Source organism: Ptychodera flava, chromosome 9 (genome assembly GCF_041260155.1).
Source record: "Ptychodera flava strain L36383 chromosome 9, AS_Pfla_20210202, whole genome shotgun sequence".
Classification (NCBI taxonomy): domain Eukaryota; kingdom Metazoa; phylum Hemichordata; class Enteropneusta; family Ptychoderidae; genus Ptychodera; species Ptychodera flava.
In genome coordinates this window covers 32,187,548-32,209,770 of record NC_091936.1, presented here as the reverse complement: position 1 = coordinate 32,209,770, position 22,223 = coordinate 32,187,548, and the positions used below count along the sequence as shown (strand labels likewise).

General features: G+C 38.0%; 1 protein-coding gene and 1 long non-coding RNA gene across 6 annotated transcripts; one reads left to right on the top strand and one right to left on the bottom strand.

The window, feature by feature from the left end:
* Positions 1–552: 552 nt before the first annotated feature.
* Positions 553–3,209, bottom strand: LOC139140691 (cyclin-dependent kinase 5 activator 1-like). The gene has a single exon (XM_070710072.1). It carries the CDS (start codon positions 2,942–2,944, stop codon positions 2,039–2,041), a length of 906 nt encoding a protein of 301 aa, XP_070566173.1. The 5' UTR covers positions 2,945–3,209; the 3' UTR covers positions 553–2,038.
* Positions 3,210–5,518: 2,309 nt separating this feature from the next.
* Positions 5,519–20,922, top strand: LOC139140692 (uncharacterized). 5 transcript variants are annotated; one of them, XR_011554046.1, is made up of 5 exons: positions 5,519–6,091; positions 11,908–12,069; positions 14,482–14,577; positions 18,948–19,078; positions 20,853–20,922. It is a non-coding gene; the product is annotated as an uncharacterized lncRNA (long non-coding RNA). The 5 variants fall into 5 exon arrangements; XR_011554045.1 differs by lacking the exon at positions 20,853–20,922 and adding an exon at positions 19,484–20,716; XR_011554044.1 differs by lacking the exon at positions 20,853–20,922 and having other exon boundaries at positions 5,535–6,091; positions 18,948–20,716.
* The last annotated feature ends 1,301 nt before the right edge of the window (positions 20,923–22,223 follow it).

Sequence of the window (22,223 nt, the reverse complement as noted above, 5' to 3'; positions counted from 1 at the left end):
GCCACTTAAGTTTGTCCGATTTTACCTTGCTGGCGAGATGATTACACACTGTGTAACACGATATGAATACATGATGAGAGAGGCTACACATAGGTTATACGCAATGCACGACAGTGACACTGTCCGCACCACTGTGGTTTCCAGAGGATATGCAAAAATAGCCAGTCCTTCCATCTCTATGGATTCACGCTATCTTTAAACCCACGTATCCTACAAATGAACGGAAGCCACTCGAGTTGGGCTTCCTCTTTGCCAATTAAACAAAAATGTGGGCTGCCCGCAAATATACCAGCTAATTTGCAATGAAATTGTCTATGAGGCCTTGATGTCTGAATCGTGATTTTATTGTACACAATATTTATTGATCTGATATTTTTACGAGAACATGTTGAAACACGAAGTGGAAAGAGTGGCGTTTGTTTTAGTTTCTGGGAATCAAGTTAAAAATAAGATTTTTTATGTAACATGACGTCTGCTACATTATACGGTACGCGTACCAGTGCCCCGCCTCAACTGAGGTTATATTCACACTGAAGAAAATACCGAACACGGTTTTACATTGATATCAAGCCAGCTCAAAGACCAGCAAATTTATTCATATCCAGTCTTCATTTTCATTTGTCTTTGATACGAAAAAAAATTAAGTAGTCGAGTGTAAAACGAGACAAAGTTACAAACTGACATGTGTAATATGATGACATCCATATCCAATGGCTGGACTATGACATATCGGAACGAAATGATACATTGTAGCACGAGGTGAACCTGACCTCTTGTGAATGATTAGCATATCCGGCAATTAACAAAATCAATTACTACATAGTAAATGTGTTTTTTGTAAATCAATGGTATAAACGGACACATATAGATTTTTTTCTCATAATTACGTCTCTCTTTTAAACATTGCACTTGTTTGTTAGAACTGAAAAATATTACAGAACTGATACTCAACACAAAAATAAAGCAGTGGATTGATTATGACTGAGGTGGCAAATAGAGAACACGGATGTCTGTTCTTGTGATATTGTTTACGTTGCAATTGCAAGTGTTACAGGATCACTTCACAATAATCACTGCTGTTGTGAAATACCCAACGATGCCCCCCTCTTCCTGTAATACCGACGGGGAAGATGCCATCGTCACGAAAGCTCGGCGTCTTGGCCTGCCAGTTGGCACGGTTGTGCCGCGTGATATATTCTCATGTTTGGAGCACCGTTGTACTCTCGGTTTCCGCGCAGACGGAAAGCGAAATTTTCGGATGTGAAAAGAAACGTCAAATTCATGTGGATGTCCGGCAGACATTGACAATTCTCAAGGCGTAAGTGTATGTGCAGTCGTGACGTTGGCACCTCCCCCTTTCGTGTGCTAGTGACGCACTCGATTGGCAGTGGCAAATAATTCGAATGCTTCCCGAATAAAAATTTGGGGGTGTGAAAGTTAAAACGGAATGCATGTTTTCTCGAGAAGCTGATCGTGTCTCACGAATGAAAACACAACGTATTTGAAACGTCTTCAATTTAAAAAAAAAGGTTAAGCTTTCAATATATATAATAACAACAAAATGATGAACATGTAACAAAAATAGAAATTCTGTACAAAAAATTTAAAGTCCTGTCACTGAATTTCGAGATACAATAAATAATGTCTATACAGCATCGTTTTGTTTATATTTGTTTTGTTTTTTTTGTGACGTAAATGCCAGACGTATTTCTCATCGATGGAAAAGTTCACACACTTGCCATGGACGAGCGAAATTCAATCTAGCTGGGGAAATATCTGCTAACTAATGCGCGCCATATTGGGCGGGAACGACGTCGAACGAAAGAGAAAATGTCAACATCAAGCACGTATCGATTGTCGCAATCTCAATGTCTCGGAACATACTGAAGTCCTCTGATGTCGCGTTTTCTTTCCGTTTCAGGGGTGTTTCCGATGGCGTCCATTATTTTGATGCAGAGGATTGCAAACTTAACCCCTTTTCAGTCCGTGTGTGTGTGTATCTTACTCTATTCTGTGTAACTACGGGTCTTGGTTATCATTATGAATAGGATTTCAGTTCGGCAAATACTTCAGAGAAATACGTACTCTCCTTGTTAATCCGTAACATATTGGCACTACAGTCATTAATGATTTTTAAGCTTCTGTCCCAGAACCTGTCTTTGTCGTCTTCAACGAGGAATGGCTTCAGCGGGTAACTAATCTCGTTGCCCATGTAACTATAGGATAAGTATAAGCACGTCAGCACAACGGCTTGAAGCTCTGATTCGGAGGAAATTTTGTCATCGACCAAGTCCCGACACAGCATGTACACGAAGACAAGGTTTGCTGGTGTGATGAACGCAATGTCCTGCCATCCTTGCAGCAGCAGAGACCTGTCCACCGAACGCAGCCACATAATGGCATCGTTACCCTCGAAATCCCGCAAACAGGAACATCGGCGGCTGAGGAAATTTCCCAGACATTTCAGCAGTTCCCCGGTCGACGCCTGGATGGTTTTCTTGGCGTTGGGAGTTTTCACCGCGCTGCCACTTTGTGATTTCTTGATGACGTTGTTGTTGTTGCCCTTGGAAGATTTGTCACAGTGCGAATTGAGATTGAAACAGGAATATGACTTTTTGATGCTGGAGATCACCCCGTTGCTTGTGGCGTTGTTATAGTTATTCTGTTGCTCGATGATGTTCGTATTTTTGGTCCGAAGTACGTTGTTGTTGTTGTTGCTCGGTTTATTCTTCTTGCTCGAAGCACTGAACATTTTCCAGCTCAGCGCGCTGATGAACATAGCCGAATGTTTCCTCATAGGTTTCTCTATCGATGGTTTGGTAGTCGTGTTTATATTATTGTTCTTGCAGTTGTAAAGAGCGTTCAGATTCGCCATGCTTACCGTGCAGTCTTCGTGAAGCGCCGATTTACGTGGCTTGGGAGAAAGAGATAGTACCGTACCCATGGTGAGAATTTGCAAAGAACAGATGTTCAGCCCCTGCACCAGGAAAGAACGAAGAGAAGTTACCCGAAAGGAGTGGAAAAGACCGCTGACGGTTGAGTCTCGTCCGCCTTCACATCGGCGTCTGAGGCGACACTGTTGTTCGGTAGGAAGCGGCGGCTGTAAGTAACCCCAAATGCCGCTTGATAAGAAACGCTAGCACTGCATCGTTCGGTTACTCGTTCTCCAGGAAATTGTGGCGACTATTCAAATGCTTGCACACTGCTCTTTTTAAACGAGTCACATTGTCATCTCATTACCTATTCGCCGGCTGCATTAGATTTTCACAGATAACTCCTTATATGGTATATTTATGTTAATAATAGGCCAAATAAGGAAACTGTATCTCCTTATATGAAAACACTTATGTCATATTGCGCCAATCAAATTCCACTTTCATTTTCACCTGCATTGTACGACAGCAATTTGATTGTGGGGCGCGCGGAAGGTGATAAAGTGATCGTAGAATGCGGGTGTATTTCGCCGGCAAAAGCCGGGTCTTGAAAAAATGGAAAAGGCACCGAAATTTAAGCAACAATTCTCCAAGGGAATATCCTTGTTATGATGAATGCAAATATTCAAAAAACATTTTGAACTTTGAAGGTGGTGATAGGGGTAGCTAAAAAAGCGCGCTCGGATCGACGGCAGACAAATTCCCTTTTGCGCGCAGATCATGGTCGGCCAAGCGAAACGAAGGATGGTAATTGTCGAGAGTTTACCGGTGCGGACAAGAATTAAGCTGGGGTGTAATTGCAGTGTAGATATATTATTTCTCGGGTGAAAAATACTGGTTATTCCAAGCATAAAATGCATATAGGTTTAAGGATATTAATTTCAATCGCATTCGCATGAGTCAAACTCTCATGTTCCGAACCATCCCTCAGCAGGAATTTTTATGCGAATTTTGATCTTCCGGCATGTTCTTGCGGACGCAACCTGCGTTCTTCCTCAGCGTCGCTCGAGGTTGGACATCGTTGACCGAGAGAGAGGATGTGAAAACATCCCGGAAAACACTGATACGACATAATATAAAATGATTCAAACAGAAATACAAAGGAAACTAGAAGAATTTATACACACACAAATTAAATAGCAAATGGGTACATAATTTAACACACATTGCACATTACAAATACACGTACGACGAAAACAGTTCAGATTTTCGATCGGATTCGAACTCACAACGTACCGCACCCCAGTCACTTAACGAAGACATCACAGTCACAACCAACTATGCAAGCGCACGTGTGCCTCGTATGAGTGCATATGAAAGAAATAAGTGATTCAAATATACAATGTAGGCCTAAATATAAATGCATATATGTAAATGTATGTATGCATGCATGTACATGTGTGTATGTGTACACATATACAGACACGCACACTGTCTCTAAATCACTTATTTGTACAGCCAAAGCAAAGGCACGTATCAACTCGAATAGACGGTAACTTAAAACATTCATTGACGGGTAAATAAGTTCAACACAAATACTGTCAGATCATTTACACATGCCAACTTCCTTACATGAAATGTCTTTGTGAGATTTAAACAGATGTAATTTCTCCTAAAACATGAATTGATGCTCTCATGGGTATTGCCCGGACGTGATGGTAGAGTGCCGGTTGCTATAGTGACCAGCATGATGGAAGATGGGAAATACATATTAAAGGGCATCTCCTTTCGTTTATTATTAATGATGAAAATAAACCTTGAAACCGTTCACGTACTGTTTCTTTACAAAGCTGTGGAGCATGGAATTGTCCATAAGAGTGAAGCTTTGGGTTTTTTTCATCACTTTTGGCGACATAAAAGAGGACGACTGCTTGCTATGTTCCTAAATCTGAAAATCATTGCCATGGTAACTTGTCCATTCGTTTATTACTTTGTTTGCTTTGACATTAAAACTTCACGAATGACGTATGTGACAGGGACTGAAATACCTGAAGTTGACATATGACAAGGAAAATCATGCAAGACAACACCAATCCAGCACTGTGGTCGCGTAGTCAAGACCAGCTTGGAGACTGGAGACGTGGAGACTGTTTTTGTAAATTTTCTTCATTTTAGAGTTTGATTTTTAAACAAACTTATGCCACCCTTCTTTAGTTTATCATTTGTGAAAAGGATCACCAACATGAGATCTGCTTCTAATCAGTCCACAAAATTGTTACACTTCAACCAAGGATTGCCAGTGTAGAATCGACAGGTTTTTGTCACCTGGAAAACATTAAGGGTATCCAGCCAATCCTAAATAAATTTTAAACTTCATATTGCCTGCTTCAGTAGTTCGTAGGGACGGACAATGCATTAGCGCTACTGCAGCAAATACATGTATGCGCCAAGGGAGTGCAGAACCCCGGTGCAGAACGTGATCTGGACCACGTAAATGTATTTACAAGAATATCATTTTTACGGGACAAAATGACCTTGCAGTATAAGCTAAGACATACTGATGACATAGCTGGCATAGTATGCTTGTAGCATAGATAATTCAAAGTACAGTACACACAGCCTACACTTGGAAGATTTTTAACCTTCGCCAGCTTATCAAGGTGTTTCTTCGGGCAGGTTAGGGAGCCTTACTACGCCGACCTGTATAATATTTAACCGGACCGGACGGACGACGGGCACTCGACTCAATGCAAGCGAAACCATCACTGATGCAACCAGGTTATTCGTCTGACATTGTCGTGTCTTGTGCACAGGCTCTTGACTCTGTTAGTGTTTACTCATGCAGGCGAACCGCCAGCCGTCACTGATGTAATCATAGACCCTCGAGAAAACGGCTTTGGCGGTTATACACACCTTTATTCTATTGCATCAGTGACGGATGGCGGTTCGCCTGCATTGAGTCCAAGAGCCTGTGCACTGCGGTCTTGTGCATTCGCTATACATCGTCACCATCTAGTCGAATTTACAAAGCCTGCTATAAACGTCTGGTCTTCATCAACTCAGGTCGTCGGACCGAATGAACACCCCTAGCTAGCGAAGTTGCAAGCTTGCATATTCTGCTGCCCTCGGCAGTATATGCCCCACAAAAATGATACCTTAGTGCAGTACAGATGAATAACATATGCCAACCAATTAATGCTTGATTTCCTCAGTGAAAGGTGGGTAGTAAAACTAGTATTCATAGCCTATGCAAAGTGGTAATCAAGATAATGGCACCTTTTTTTCAATGTATGCAAGTTAAAATGTTGGTAATGTCTTCTCTAACGAAGATTCACTGGTTTCAAATCAAGCCATATCAGCTACTTATACTGGGCTGCAAATATTTCAAGAGAAAGAGATCAAGATTAAATTTGGAGGAAAACTGCATTAAAGAGAATATGTCAATGTTAAAATTAAATGGCCAGAAATGCTAACTTTTGATAATTTTTTCACCATTTTTGTTTTGAACCACAATTCCTTGTTCTGCATCCCAATTTAAAGCGCAGTGGTCGTCGCGCTGCGCATGCTCCTGAGGGGGTCCCCCCTGTTGTCAACATATCCAAGAATGCCGCACTATACGTTACGCGTTGATTATAATGTTTGCGATATTGCCGCTTGTTAAAATGGCGGCTGATCTGTCACAAGCATACCAATTTACCAAATCTAGTAATTACACGCCGGATTGAGATCACATTTGATCATGATTTTCTTGGAATCAGTTGAATGGGGCTCGGCTACTGTTATCGCTCAAGTCATGTAGCTAAACACTTACCTGTACGCCTGTGTATGCCAACAGACTATTAATGACCGGGCGCTAGTCTACGACATCGCTAGCAAGAACGAGAGCTTTCATTTCAATAGGCCCAACAGGAGTATAATGGACAATAACGCAAGCTACAGAAATATACAGCTGTCAGAGCAATGCCCCCTGCAGCAAGAAGCATTTGTTCCGTGGTCTGCATGAACGTCCGTGTCAAGAGAACCCGGTATATGGCGCGCTACACTCGGCTGTGGAGAATCCAACTCCACTACAAAGTTAACCCCTTTCGGGGATGCAAACGAGAATTCCGAGCACAGATATCAAGTCAAGCGAAGGACCTTTCATAGGTCTTCTTGTTATGTGGGGGTTATCTCAATTGAAAGGGGATTCAGACCTACCCAGCTATCAGGAGGTACAACAACGAAGTTTCCGTAGCACCGGTAGGCCAACACTAGCTAGCCGTTGGATCTCTGCAATGACCGTGCACAGGATCTCTCAATACGTCCCTATGTGTAGCCCTGCAATTTTCCTGCCAAATGCCGCGCAAACCCGCTCGTTTTGTCTATTGTTTCCTGTCATTTGACTATTTCTTGCCAGGTATTACTAGAAGAAGTTAGAAATGGTGATCAACAGTAGGTCGTGGGCCAAGTCGTCGCGGGGCCGGTACGTTGTGGGACCGGATTCTCTTATATCCGTATGTCAACGTGGTGACCGTCTCCCTTATCGAAGGAACAGCATCTCCCGTGCCCTACTTTGGCTTGCCGATCATGCTCTTGAGTGTAATTTTTGTGTTAGGCGTTGTGCATGTTGCTAGTCTACATATATAGACAATGTTGATCATTTAAGTGATGTATTTTTACTGTACAGTACATAGCATTGTGTACAACCAGCGTGACCGTGCGCGATCAAACCCATTTGTTCACTATGACTACGTGCAGTAAACTCAACGACATACTATGAGCTGAGTGTAGTTTCTCAATGTTCGTAGCCTTACATGAGTTTATAAATAGAAATACACCACTCAGAAGTTCGTTTCCGATCTTAATATTTTACTATTGCATGATGTTGAGTCTTACAAAGTCGTTAACAAAGTGGGGGACCGCTCCCATCTCACTCAGATTGAAGTTGAGAAGACTTGTGTTTACAAAAATTCATGTTTATCAACAAAAAATCGCGCACGCGCAGCGCGACGACCACTGCGCTTTAAGTATCGATATACATGGTGTTCAGCTTCTCAACTCAGCCTATACGTGTGTAAACTGTATTGTTTATATTGTTAAAAAGTGAATTCTGCTCCAGACTAGCATTCAAATGTAAAAAATAACAATGCATTTTTATAGACACAGCAAAGGTAACAAGTGAAATAGTGGGTGTGTCAACATTCTGTGGGGGAGTAGAATAAGAAGTCGCAATTGATACATATAAAAAAATAATGAAAAATTCATCAAAAGTTAGCATTGGTGGCCCTTTAATCTTGCTTTCATAGCAGTTTAAGTGCCACAGTTGTATGTTCACATAACAAGGTTCAGTGCACCTGGCAAACAGGTGTGTCAGATGGCAGAAGTACAATTCAACAAATAAACTTTACTATAGGGTACAGTGAAACCTGTCTATTAAGGACACCTTCAGGAATGGGAAAAGTCCTTCAAAGAGAAATAAACATCAGAAAATTGAGCGATTGTGCCCGTTTTCTGGAGAACGTCAAAAATGGTAAACTTAACACATACATGTATATAAATTCTTAACTGGAATTTGCGCCATTGTATCTGTAATCATGTGACAGTGAAAAACAAAAACCTCAGCTTGAGATCTCACTGCCACTGAACTGCAAACAGCCCCAATATGAAAGAAAGCAATGTGAGCACAAAAAGGAAATATGAACCATTTTCGAAAAGAAGCATTTGCTGCTCTGGTTAATGGTAACATTTTTCACATCAAGATGTTGTTGGGAATTTCTGGAAGAAAGCTGCATGGTTTGATATTGGAACCAGGCAACAGTAAACTTCAAACTGCTTTCAGATTCATTTCAGTGTCATATTGCAGTCATTACGATAATTTTCAGGGGTTTTTACATGATTGCAAGTACAGTAACAAGTGTTAAATACTCATCCCTCCTTCAGGCTTATCCACTCCCACCTCTGCACACTGATTCACCCCAGGGACTCTGCTCAGCTCAGAATTCTGTACAGATTTACCCTAGTCCAAGTTCAAAAAGTACAAGGCACAAGTTAACACTACAATATTTCTTTTAAGTGGGGCCAAAAGTCATTTTTGGCCAAGTGATCTCACACTCTGCTTTTTTTATATATCCCGAAATGTACAGTACTAAGTCAAAAATACTGTCAAAAGTCCACTGTACACACAAAAAGTCACTTCAGGAAGTTTGTGAAGATTATATCAAAAAAAGTTCCTTGGTCAAAATATGTACGTGAGGTGGAAAGTTTTGGGGAGGGGGTGATCAAAGTTGAAGTACATAACTGTATACCTTTCCAAAGGGAATTCATGCCCATCCAGTTTAGGTCCGCGCACCCCTCAAAAAAAAATGAAAAACAGTCGGAGTAACCAAACTCTGACTGTGAAAAGGTCTAGAGAAATCAGTTGCAAGCGTGTGCTATGAAAACACAATGAATGAAATCAAGAATAAAGTGCTAAACTATCGGCAAAATTACATAAGAGACACAGAGAGTGAGGAGAATTTGTGTCATGAAGTTGCCTTTAGGTAAGTAATCAAGGAGCTATTGTCCAGTGTCCTGAAAAGGGGTGACCCTTACAATAACAAGAGTTACAAAAATATACAACCTATTATAAGTTGAATCAGACAAGGATATGGTCGCATTCTAAGACTACGTCATTGATGTTATATGTAGCTTAAATTGTATGTTTTCAAAAGGTGCATCAATCATTTGCATACCCTCCAGTTTATATAATCGTAACAGTTTAAAAGAGAGGATGGATCTGGAAGTAGCTCAAGGATAAACTTTTACAAACGTTCCAAGAGAATGGTACGTCTCCTGTGCCTCGAGGGTTTAAGTCCTGTGTTATGGGCTATGTTTTTATAACATGCCACTGTTTTTTCACGCCAAATGTTCATTTTCAAATGACAACCATATGCTTTATCTCCCATGTTAGATGAAAATACGTTGAAAAATAGAATAATTTCATCATCAAATGGCAAATTGATATTTGAATGACCATAGGGCTATGTCATCAACTTAAACTTACTCTGAATCCTATGGGATGTGCAACATTCAATATATGACGCATGTACGTCGGTTTGTCCATTTACAGATTGAATACTGTGTATCTTAACATGCTTTGGAGCATAGAACCAGAGACTGAACTTGACATTCAAACAAAAACAGTGAGAAAAATCATCAAATTAATTACAGCGAAAGGCCTTTTAAATGTTAGGCATGTTGCACTAAATGATATTATGGGATGGAAAAATCATGAATACCATTTGTTGTTAGGAAAGTGAATAAATGCATGTATGCCAAAATTTGGTGGGTGGGTATTAAATATTAGTATAGATGTATCGTAAGATGTATCGTAACACCTTTGTTTAAATTATAATATCTCACATAGACCAGGTAATATATCTCACATAGACAAGGTTGAGATAGGTTAACTGGAGTCTCATTTATGAAACATGTGTACAGTGATACCCAATAAACAACTGGAGTATAATGAAACGTGTAACATATATCCGATAAACAACGAGAATCTCATTTACGAAATATTTGTACATATCCGATAAACAACTGGAGGCTCATGCATTTATGAAGCAATGTGTACATACCTGATGTGAATCTTGGTGTGTAGTTAAATCAGAAAACCTGGTGTCTGTCATGGTCATCAAAAAAACATGGCACAACATCCTTCAAGATTCAAGGTTGAAATCACAAATATAACACATATTGAAGCTCATTGCATCTATATATAAACAGAATTTTATGGATTGTTTATCATGTGTATACACTACTGACTCAAGGTTAAAAACATCCATAAAATGCAATTCCAATGTCACCGTGACGGTGTTTTTCCTAAAAAACGAAACAAGACCAGTATTTTTCTCTTTGAATTCTTCAAAGATATCGATAGAATACTTTGTGTGTCTTCCAGGAAGTTACAATCAAGCCTCCCACTTCAAGTATGGTATAAATGTATTGTTAATATGGACACAATGAAATTAAAACGCTATTGTGCACTCTCAAGAGTGTCAAAATTTAATGGTAGTATTAAATGGTTTTTAATTTGTTGTAGAATGGAGTATGAGGACCGGTTATAAAACATAAATTTTGCAACTGGTGTCAAGAAAAATGAGGAAGTTTCCTCATTTACAAGAAAAGGTGGTTGGTCATGCAAAAATAATTGTCCAGATGTCGATACAAATGTCAAAATGGCTGATAATTATCTCAAGTGCAGAAATGATTTGTGGGTATTACTTTTATATGTCACACTAATGAGACTAGAATCAACATATCCGTGACTGCCATGAAAATAGAACAAGGAATTAAAGAGGAGACCATCAGCAGTTGCACTGTACAGCTTAATTTGGTACTCCTTCATGTGACATTAGCTTTACCTTTGGTATCATTAAACTTAGAGTTGTTGACAAACTATAGCCACAGCAGAACTTCATCGACTACTAGTTGAACTTCAGCTTCAATGCTTTTACCTGTTGTACAAGATGCAATAGTTGCTGCATTATGCAAAGCTGAGTACACAGCAATTTGTTCTGGGATAATTTGGAAAGCACATTTTTGTTTCAGGTACAGGGCTCTGCTAAGTGTACAACATATCAATACAATTTTTAACCAAAGATAATTGGATCACGGAAGTGAAAAAGAGGATCTTTTATTACATCCATGCCTGAATACAATTACAGACTGAGGTATATGGTCAACTTTGGCCAAATGAATTGGCACTGCAGGGTCTCAAAGGCATATGTTCAAGCGTCAGATTGTCTTGCCAGAAAATTTACCTACTAGATTACAATTTCAATGGAAAACAAAAGGCCATGACACCTTCATACTCCTCTTACAGACTAGAACAAACTCGATCCCTGGGATCGATTCCCCTACCTTTAAAATTTCCTATATAGTCAGGCTAGTCGCAACTTACATCCATAATCACTTTATTGCATGACAACACACTTCAGAAAGTATAGCAAGAACATTAACAATACTAAACATTGCATCAAACACTAATTGTTGTCAATGTCTTTACCTGCAGCTGGTGGGGGAAACAGTGTGTTTGTATACCCAAAAAGTATTTCCTGCACCCACCCTTCAGCAAAAGGTCACCTTGATATAGTTCTAATACATTTTTGTGCAACCTTAGATGACCACTATACACCAAGGCTTGACTGGGAGTCACGTTTTCAGAACATGACAAGTAAGTTTGAACATGGAGGGTTTATTGGTTATTTATGTATGTAGGATTCTCTCTAAGCTTCCGTGTATAATCCCAAAGAACTGGAAATCTGCTCTTCCAGTACCATACCCTTGCAAACAACCACCTGCAGCCGGAGTTCTTGGACGGATGCCCAACAACTTGCCGGGCAGACTTGAATAAGGGATGTGGTGAAATATGCCAATAAAGAGAGAGCTGAGGCCATTACAGGGAAAATTGTTTCCTGAAAAATTCATAATGTCTCAAGCAATGTGCATGGAGACGCCTTTGGGTTATTCTAAAATATTGATAAAAGTCATAAGAAATATTCTGGCCCAAGATAATTTGAATAAGTTTGATTTGAATGATTTATTTGACCAATGGATATAAGAATATGAAAAAGAATGCTCAGCAGCTCAGCAGAGCATGATATATTTTAGGGAAATCTATCATGTGTTTTAGGTTTATATTGTTCAGGAAAAGTATATAATATTTGTAAAGAATAAGAGAGTGTTTAAAATATATTATATGTAGGAAATTTGAAAAACACTGTTAATTGGAAGGGATATTATAAAAGAGGCAAGGTATCGATGTATTTGTCAGATTGATCCGAAAATTTAGGTAAAATACTGTTTAAAAACTTAGAGACAACATACTGGCTGTTATAATAACAAATGAAAACAGTGAACCAATGAAAATTATTATGTGTTTCCTGTGCCCCTTAACTTGAAGGAATAAGGTGGGTGGGTTAGGTAGGTAAATAGTTATCAGGTCTGGGGAAACTTTTCCAAAACGCATCTGTGGGCTATATTGTGAGCAATCTGAGTTCTCTGGGAAAGTGATTGAATTTTTCATAAGTCTAAATTTACACTACTTGAAGAGCATGCTTGTTCATTGAAGTAGAAATTGCGCCAGAAGTTTTTTCCACTTCTCACAGGATTTACTCATTATGAAAACAAACTTGAGATTGAGAGTTACAACCCCTGATGTTACACATGTCAGGCTGCCACAGGTATATATATGCATGTACAAAAGATCATGAATTATCAAGGGACAACGTCTTTTATATATTGTTTTATGATGTTTTTATCATTTTTTTACCCTGGAAACTGCAGCCAAAATATGTTGTAATACAAAGTATTGATCCAATCTAAAACTCACTGTGTACACTCTGCAGTCTTTATTGCTGACAAATGAATCATGGTCCAGGCTAAAATTTCATTTTCAAAAATAACATTAGACATAAATAGATGCCTGCATGGGGCTGTGTTGACAAATTGAACACAGGCACTGCAACAAACAATCAAGGAACTGTGTTATACAAACAGAACAAACATAGTGGATATACATTTGATGATTATAGGAAAAAAAATTTGCTATAGTCATGGTTTAATGTGGAGATTGAGGATCGAGGCACAGAGACCAAGTCAAGGCCATTGATTTTAATGCAGTCCATTTCATCATATCTTCAATCATAGGCTATGACGTAACACATTAAACATACATTTCTTTGGCCCTCACTGATTATCACTATCAAATCTACTGGTACTTGCATCATATCTCCTGTGAGTCATCAACAGTCTGCATATCAACACTGTCAATGTCAATACAGCCACTCCAGCTCATTACTACGCTCAAGTTCACATTGCAAAACTACCATCCACACACCACTTTAAAAAAAAAAGAGGTTGCTGCTAGGTACCAGCCAGCAGATAAAGATTTAAGAGTGTCATTTAATTTCTGTAAATTTGGATGACTCAAAGCTCAATAAAGATTTCATGCTGGGTTAGTGTGGTGCTTCAGGTACGATGTGCGGCAAGATCCCACAAGTGATCCAGTGTCAACTCCCAAGTCACTCAGGGACAATGCCTTGTTGTACTTGCCGTGGCAGTTAACACACTACCCTCCCTTGATGTCCTTCAAATCTGCAACTGGCTTCATCCAAAAGGCCAATATGATGCCTGGTATGCCATCACCCCAGGATTTTGGCCAAACTTTGTCTCTGTGTTGTTTCTTTGTGTTTTATATAATAATAAAAGTTAAAGCCAATGAAGCTTTAATATTTCAAATAAGGCACTTTAAATAAAATTCTTTGTTTGCCGTCCACATGCTGGTAGGTTTTCAGAGAAAATTAAGAAAACAAACACAATGTTAACACTATTACAAACAAAAATATTATTTTCAAAAGAAATCAAATAAAAGGTGAGCTTACACTTGTGTTTTTTATCTGTGTTTGTTTTTTTCTCTGGCTGGCTATTAGGTTTTTCAAAAATCCAAGGACGACAAACAATGAATTTTCTTTAAATGGCCTAATATTTAAAAACCAAGCAGGAGCTTTGCTACATTGTGCTTTGTAATACTCAAATCATCCATCGGGGAAACAAAACTAACTTTTGGTACTTTTTTGAATTTCAGAAAACACTACACTTCAGCAAGGTGAAACTTGGAATTCTGTCCTGTGTCCAAAAGTTTCAGTTGATTTCATCGAAATTGAAATCTCTACTTATCTGGGTATAGGTATCTTTACTGAACTCGGGTTGATAAATGGAACATGCATGAGAGAGGTGGGGGGGGGGGGGGCAGTGTGCTCAGGTGCTTGCAAAATAGATGAGGCGAATGATGAGAAAAATGATGCTATGCATCACTGAGGTAGGTTTCCATGGGAACCACTGCTCGCTAAAAATTGTTGAACACCTCCAGCCAGGTTTGAAATGCATTGTGGGAATAAGCCAAGGAGAGGAAATGTACAGCACCTAGAAACTCGATAGATCCTGGAAGCAATGAGTGTTGATTGAATAGAGTTCATTTGCAGGCAAGGATCAAAGAGAAAGACAAAACACGAGATGTCAGGGAAAATCAGTACTTTGCTTCTACGACAAGAAGAATCGATCCAGGGTACCTGTAATTCATTTGCTGCCAACAGTAACCATGATTATCTGACAATTTTTCTCAAAATGAAGTCAAAATTGCATGTATAGATAAGGTAATGCACAACGGAAAAATTCAAAAAACAGAATGTGTAACCTCATGCAGGTATTGATGAATCAGTTTACATGACAATGCAGTGAATTTGTCTATGCAATTTTATATGTGGCCAACCCGAGTTTACAATTTGTGCCTGCAGCGTGCATCTATAACATAGCAGCTGCAGTACCTTCGGTATAGTCTGCATATTAAATATTGTAATATCATCAGTCAATTCTATGTACTGCCTACATGTAGCTTGCAATGGTCTCTGAACAATTATGAAAAAGTGAAAGATAAAAAAACCCACACATTTACATGCAAATGGGTGTTGTCTGAAGTTTAATCATCTCTATAGGACTTTGCTACTGAGCATGTATATTGCAGGTATAAAGTTGTAAGTCAATTTTTTGTGTTTATGTTCATTATACAGCTGATTGAAACATGTGTTGTTCACATCAGGCTGAAAACATATAATCCATATATACATTTTCTGCCTGAATAAACTGGCCAGGTTTTTTTCCCCACTTCCATGGTGTAATTACTTCCGTCAACATTGCAGACATTGAGTGTATTGCTTTTTTAGAACTCCCAAAGTTCAGTCAACAAGACCTTTAATTGAAATTGAGAGGTGAATATAACTTGGGGCTGTTATCAGGAACACGATATTCCCTGGAATCGTGGATGTGTATAAACAGAAATTCAATCTTGCCAGAGAGAGGTTGGGTTGTGCGAATACAGTGGCGCTGGTTGAAAGTAGAATGTTGTTTTTTTTTGTTTTTTATATATTAACAAAGAACAAAAGAAGATCACTCAAGTGCGCCCTTGTTGATTTCATGTTGTATTAGCCTGAAGCCAAAGATAGTTTTTAACTCAAAACATATCAGCCAGACAGTGAGAGTGCGATTGTCAAGGCAGAAAATATTGGAGTACGTGACAAACAGCATGCATTGCATCTCCATCATGAAAACAACTCTGAAAGATGATAATAATCATTATAATCAAATGACTACACTCAGTAATATGGAAACCGTTTTCTCCAGTGCTGTCAATTTTCAAAATCTATAAAAACGAAAAAGAAAATAAGAAATAGAGAAATCAAATATTTAGTGGGAGTCAAATACCAATTAAATGAATTATGGAAAATATTTTAATTTTAATGTATAAAGGAAAAATAAAATAGATGCTTCTGAAAAGTTATCGTTCTCAAAAAATTTTAAATTACTGAATTGAATGGCCAAGACTTAGTACAAGTCTTTGAATAAACTGTTTTGTGAATGCGAAGTAATATTGCAATGTAACAGAGAATATATGTCATAAGGTTGCAGCTCAAACCGACCCGACACTTTTACCGCTACACATGCGCAGATGCCAAGCCATTCATACAACTGGGTAAAAAAATGTTACAATAGTGTTGGGTTCATCAAGGTCAAAGCATTTCATATAAAAAATAACATAATTTGCCAAAATGCGTTATATTTTAACAAAACCAAAAACTTGAACTAAGTCTAAATTTACCTTTCACTAATTGCTTGGACCTACGGCAAGGTGAAGTACACCTGGGAAATTTAAAGAACCTCACTGCGTAGAAATTGCTGACGCAATTCATTGTTCCCTATGCATACCAAGTAGCTGCACAGCCAAGAATAACTTAAAACCGCTCCATTGAGCATGTTGCCTGCGTCAAGTATTCTATTTTCACCTCTTCATGTATATTAGCAGATATGTGACAGGTTTTTCAAAATACGACCCATTCTGTGTGATTTACGTACACAGTTATTTTACTTCAATGATATTTTTAAACTCTTAGCGTTTTAAGTAATGCAAAGATTATCTGTGGGTCACACACTTGGGAATAGGTTCGGGTTTGAAAGACACAATGGCCAGAAACAGGCTTTGTGTTGTACATGTGTCTGAGAATGACCAAATCAAGTCTTGTCTTTATGAATATCACAGGTCCATGTATACTTTGTAGTATGAGTAATCATTAGGATTAATAAAGGACACGCCTAATTAATGACACGCCCAATGTATAATTTGTTTAAACGGGACCTTCCCCCATAAAAGCCGGATTATAGTAAATCTATATGCAAATGTGAAAATTTAGCCACACTACTGGGTGATCAGGTAACATGCTGTGCTGTGCTTGGTTCCAAAATCCTATAATTTTGCCATGTTTCAGGCGTTCTGTCATTGAATCTTGCATGTGATGTCTGTGAATACATAGCAACTGAACTTGAGTAAAAAATAAACTGAAAAATGTTCAATTTTTTATTGGCGAATGTGTATGTTTCAAAATGTGTTCCCTACGACCATTTGAGCCCTCTTTGCATATGTCACAAAAGTGCCCATCATGGTTATTCAAATTTCTCATATGGTCAAAGCGATGCTGTGAGAATTCAAAAACTCCCGCCCAGAGTATGCAAGCTGTGTCATCAGTAATCCCGCTATTGGTGCGCCCACGGTCCCGAACTTCCCGTTTATTAGGAGAGGAGTTGATGGGTGGAGCTACACCATACACGTGATTCCCAACATTATCAAAGAGGTGGTAGTCAGGTTCGGTTTCTTATTTGTTAATAAGTTGATTTTGTCAAAAACTAAAGAGTTGTTTCTTTTGAGAAATATCTTCACTTTTGATCAGAAAATTATCTTCTCCAATATCGTCGGTCAATCGTAACTTTCAAATCTTGATTGATCTCATTCAAGTTTTGATAAATGCTAGGTTATCTTGAAATTTGACTTGTTAACCCTTTGAGTGCTGTAATTTTTCCCACCAAATTTCAGTGCAACATTTTACCAATTTTTATGAATTTTTCTGTAGTTTTTTTGATAATTTTGGATCAAATGGACATCACATTTTATTTGCTACAGTTTTTCACCAAAATTTTGGCAAAAATCTTTAAAAAAATTGACTGGGGCACTTTTTATATAGGTGACAAAAATTGACTTTAGCGCTCAAAGGGTTAAACTTTTATTGTCAATTTGTAATAAGTTTATTTCTTACTATTTAGATTGATACTATATAGTTTAGTTCTGGCATAGCCATGGTAGGTGTAATTGTGATTTTTTTTCAACAGTATATTTCAGAAGGCTAATTCTGATACTTGATACATTGAAATCCTTCCAAGTCTAATGCAGAGGTGACATATATATACTCTCTATCATCATCTAACACGGTATGAATCTTCCAAAAGAGAAACTTGTGAGTACATGAATGTGGATGCCCATTGTGACATATCAGTTATTAACTCGCTGTTGCATGTTTACATCGAAGGGAATATTCCACAGTTTTTTTCTAGCCCTCACATATAGCACACTCTGGAAAATAAACTGGTACTTTATAATATTTTTTTTAAATATGTTTACCAGTTTTGATATTTTCAACTTATCAAAACAGATAATCACGCAATAGCAAAATATTCTCATAAAACTTGTGAGAAATTCATGTTTGCATCACCATAAGTTTGATTTGATTCGACATGTAAAGCTGTTTATTTACTTTTGCTTTATCTATTCATTGAAGCATTCTGTATTGGTAATAGTCCACCACACTAACAATAGACTGTTGTTACACATCAGATATTGTTACCACACACATGGTGTACTGCTGGAGTTTCACACTCTGTGTTTATTTATGGCTTGTGTATTTCCTTTCACTGAAGTGAGAACAAGTGTTTCTTTCATGGTAAGAAACAAACGCTGGGGAGAACTTGTAGGTTTGAATTTCTTGGCCTGTAATTTGAGAAAGGTGTCATTATCCATGGTGTCAATGCCCTTTGTCAGTTGCAAGACTTTAATAATGATTATGATTTATAAATCTACGACTGTATACATATTATAGTGCAACAGCAATACAACTCAAAATTCCACAATTTGAGAATAAAAAGGAAAATGAGCTGAAAAATACATTATTTCAGATTTGCAGTGGTGGCTTTTTGCTCTTTCCGCACTGATTTCAGAAAAGCGACAGAAGTATGAAAGAACTCACATCTGGCAAAAAGAAAAAGTGACATTCCTTTGTACTGAGCTGCAGAAATGTTCAAATTATGTAAGTTTTTTATCACTTTTTTAAGTTGAATTTTAGTCATCGGTTGAAGACCTCATGTTCATGTATCAAGTTCACAAATATATATCTTGTAAAAATATGTGTATCAGTATTAAATGTGAAAAATCAGTGAGCTCTCTATTCAAGGTGAATGATTTTTTTTTTTGCATGATTTCTTCAAAGTTGAAAATTCAATTGAAGGAATCACTGTGAATTACAGGAAATATGACATATCTTGGTCGTGGAAGTTTAAATCATTATATTCAAACTTGTCAAATGGAGCCAATATGCTAGTATCATAGTATATTTGACTGTCTGAGTATATAGTCAATCACTAGCTGGGAAACTTCCATGTAATAGAGTATAGTCACGTCGTATTTTGTCATAAATATATTTTTTTCTTTTCAGAAGCACTATTATTTTCACTGGTGGGTTTCTGACAGGAAATTGTTTACAATAGAATGACAGTTTCAGTCAATTAGTGACGAGAAATCAAGGAAAGTTCCTGGTAACAGCAAAATTGCAGTGCCATCATTTCCTTAAATCTCACAGGGAGTTGTTCATCCTGCTGCTATTGTTTTCGACATATTCATGACATGCTTTTCCCGGAGGTGAAGGAGAAAGAGACTAACAATCTCAGTAAAACGCACATATGTGACAATGTTGTGAGGATCGCCTGGAAGATGAGTTTTTCAAACCAGAAGAAAAATGGCAGCTAGATAGGCGATCCATGATGCAAGACAGAGATCTTTTGAAATTAATTTGAGAGATTATGCTCAGAATTTGTTTTCTTTTGTTTATTTAAACCTTCATTCTTATGTCTGTAAACAAAATCTACAAATATAGTAAAACCTGTATAAAATGAACCGTTCAGTGATTGAGAAAAGTATTAAATTTGGAGAGGTGTTTGGTTATATAGAGGTCCTTTTATCATAGAGTCCTATTGGAATGGGACTGGGAAACAAGTCCAGTTTAGACAGGGTTCAGACAGGTTTCACTGTATCAAGATCTCAATACTTGATCACGCTCATGTGATTAGCCCATCAAATCAGCGATGAAGCACTTTGCTACTTAATTATTGCCATAAAAGAACTCAGACTGGGTGAACCTTAATCCAAATTCAAAAAAGTAAAGTATTTTACACTGAAGTATGGTTTTAGTGAATGTTTCATTTCAGAATAACTGTGTGAATATGTGAAAACAAACCTAGGGTAATAATTGATGAGAATTAATGTGGGTCTATAATTAAGCAAAAGTCATTAAAACAATGGTGATGATTGTTCTTCAGGTCATGTATGACTGGGATATCAATCGGTGACATAATCTGATGTCTGTGACCAACCAGCCACAACAGAAGTATTAAGGAGTGGTCAAAGGCTTGATATTCCACATCCTCTTCTGCATTAATGCATCGCTACCACTTTCCTGTGGTTGCTAGCTGACACCCAGTGTTTCATCTAGAGAGGGAGATGGGGAATTCCCACTGTGTTGACACATAGGCACCCCCTGGTAATTTGTCAAGGGGGGACCAATCCCTAATGAAATGGTGCCAGTCATGCACACCGTAGAGATGCAAGTAGCTAGGACACATGAACTGGTGAAATCATCCCCTAAATTGTCTAGTAAAGGGGATAATCCCCCTGTTGATGCCATCCTGGATGAAACACTGGACACGGGTCAAGGACTTGCCAAACAGTTTTTGAAGTCTTCTAAAGTTCAGTGAATCTACACAGCTGCTCTGCATTAAAGCACATTTTTCTATACTTTAACTTTCCAGATCTCGCATTCCAGCAGAAAGTTTTTCCAAGTTTTACACATATTAGGAAAATGCTCTTGATCACTGTCTACCGGTATGTAGTATTTTACCATTTAAACCTGAAAGCAAAGTTGTTCAATTTCTGGAAACCCTGAATTATTTGGTGGACAGACGTGAAAAATGAGATTAAAACATCTTGCTTTACCAACTGTAACTCCCATGTTGGTGTGATTAAATATATATTAGTGACAAATTGGCCAAAGTAGAAGAAACTATGTAATTGTAAGTTTTGTGACAAAAATTATATTTTTAGTCTTCAGAGTTATTTGTTTTTAAATTTCATGCAAGTTCAATACTGTCAACATCTTGTTTATCATTTTAACATTTTTCATCAAATTGAAAGTTACGGAGAACACGTTTTGAAATCAAGATGTCATCACTGTTGGAAGTTTTGTATAAGTGCTTGGATGTGTTTGAAAATACACAAATGGTTGTTTTTATAGGAATTGGCTGCCTCAGAAAGCTTATAACAAACATGATGTATAGCATCTGCTGGTGTATATGCCTGACACTATATTTGACAAACAACAAACTGCTAATGGTATATACATGGAGAAAATACATATATTAACCTAGATTTGAAATAAGGGTGGGGTTTTAGGCATCTTATGGTAAACTTTCAGTGAACTTTGAACTTGGTCATATTCAAATTTTACTTAATGTACATTGAGCTGTCTATCTTGACCAATCACAATCTCTCTTTTCAGATCTTGCAGATCGAGTAGCAGAAAATATGCTACATTATGAAACTGAAGTTCGTTCACCTCATGAGATCCAGGTATTCACCTTAAAGTTCAGAATACATTCAAAAAAGTTTCTTTTGCTCTCATTTTCCAGCTTACATCGGCTGCAGAAATGAATCTCCGAACGCTGTCATTTGATGACCTCACAGCGGTTATTGACAGGGAAAATCTCACTCGATACTTTCCTTAAAGGTTGATACACTGCAATGTGTTTGTTATGCACAACTGTTTGTAGCAACAGCAAATCTCAGCTCATCAGACTGATAGCTCTTCAAGTTTCTTATAATGGGCTACCCTGGGAATCGTAATAACCTGATTCAAATCAGCAAATTGAATACAAAAGTTAGCAATGCAGATCTTCTCGTACAGTGGTTTGCATTGAACCGTAGGCAATACAGAAACTATACATATTGCCAACACTTTCAGGTGTAACATCGCAGTGGTATACTATAACTTAACAAAAAGAAATCAAAACTGCAAAGGTTTAAATATTATCTGGAAGGCAGTCAGAATCAAATAATACTGCCAGGTCCGCACAAAACCAAACTGGCAAGCATGCATTCTGGACAATGTGGGGTGTGTGTGGATG

Coding starts and splice junctions, on each gene's coding strand:
- LOC139140691 (XM_070710072.1), bottom strand. CDS start 2,944: ATGGGTACGGTACTATCTCTTTCTCCCAAGCCACGTAAATCGGCGCTT.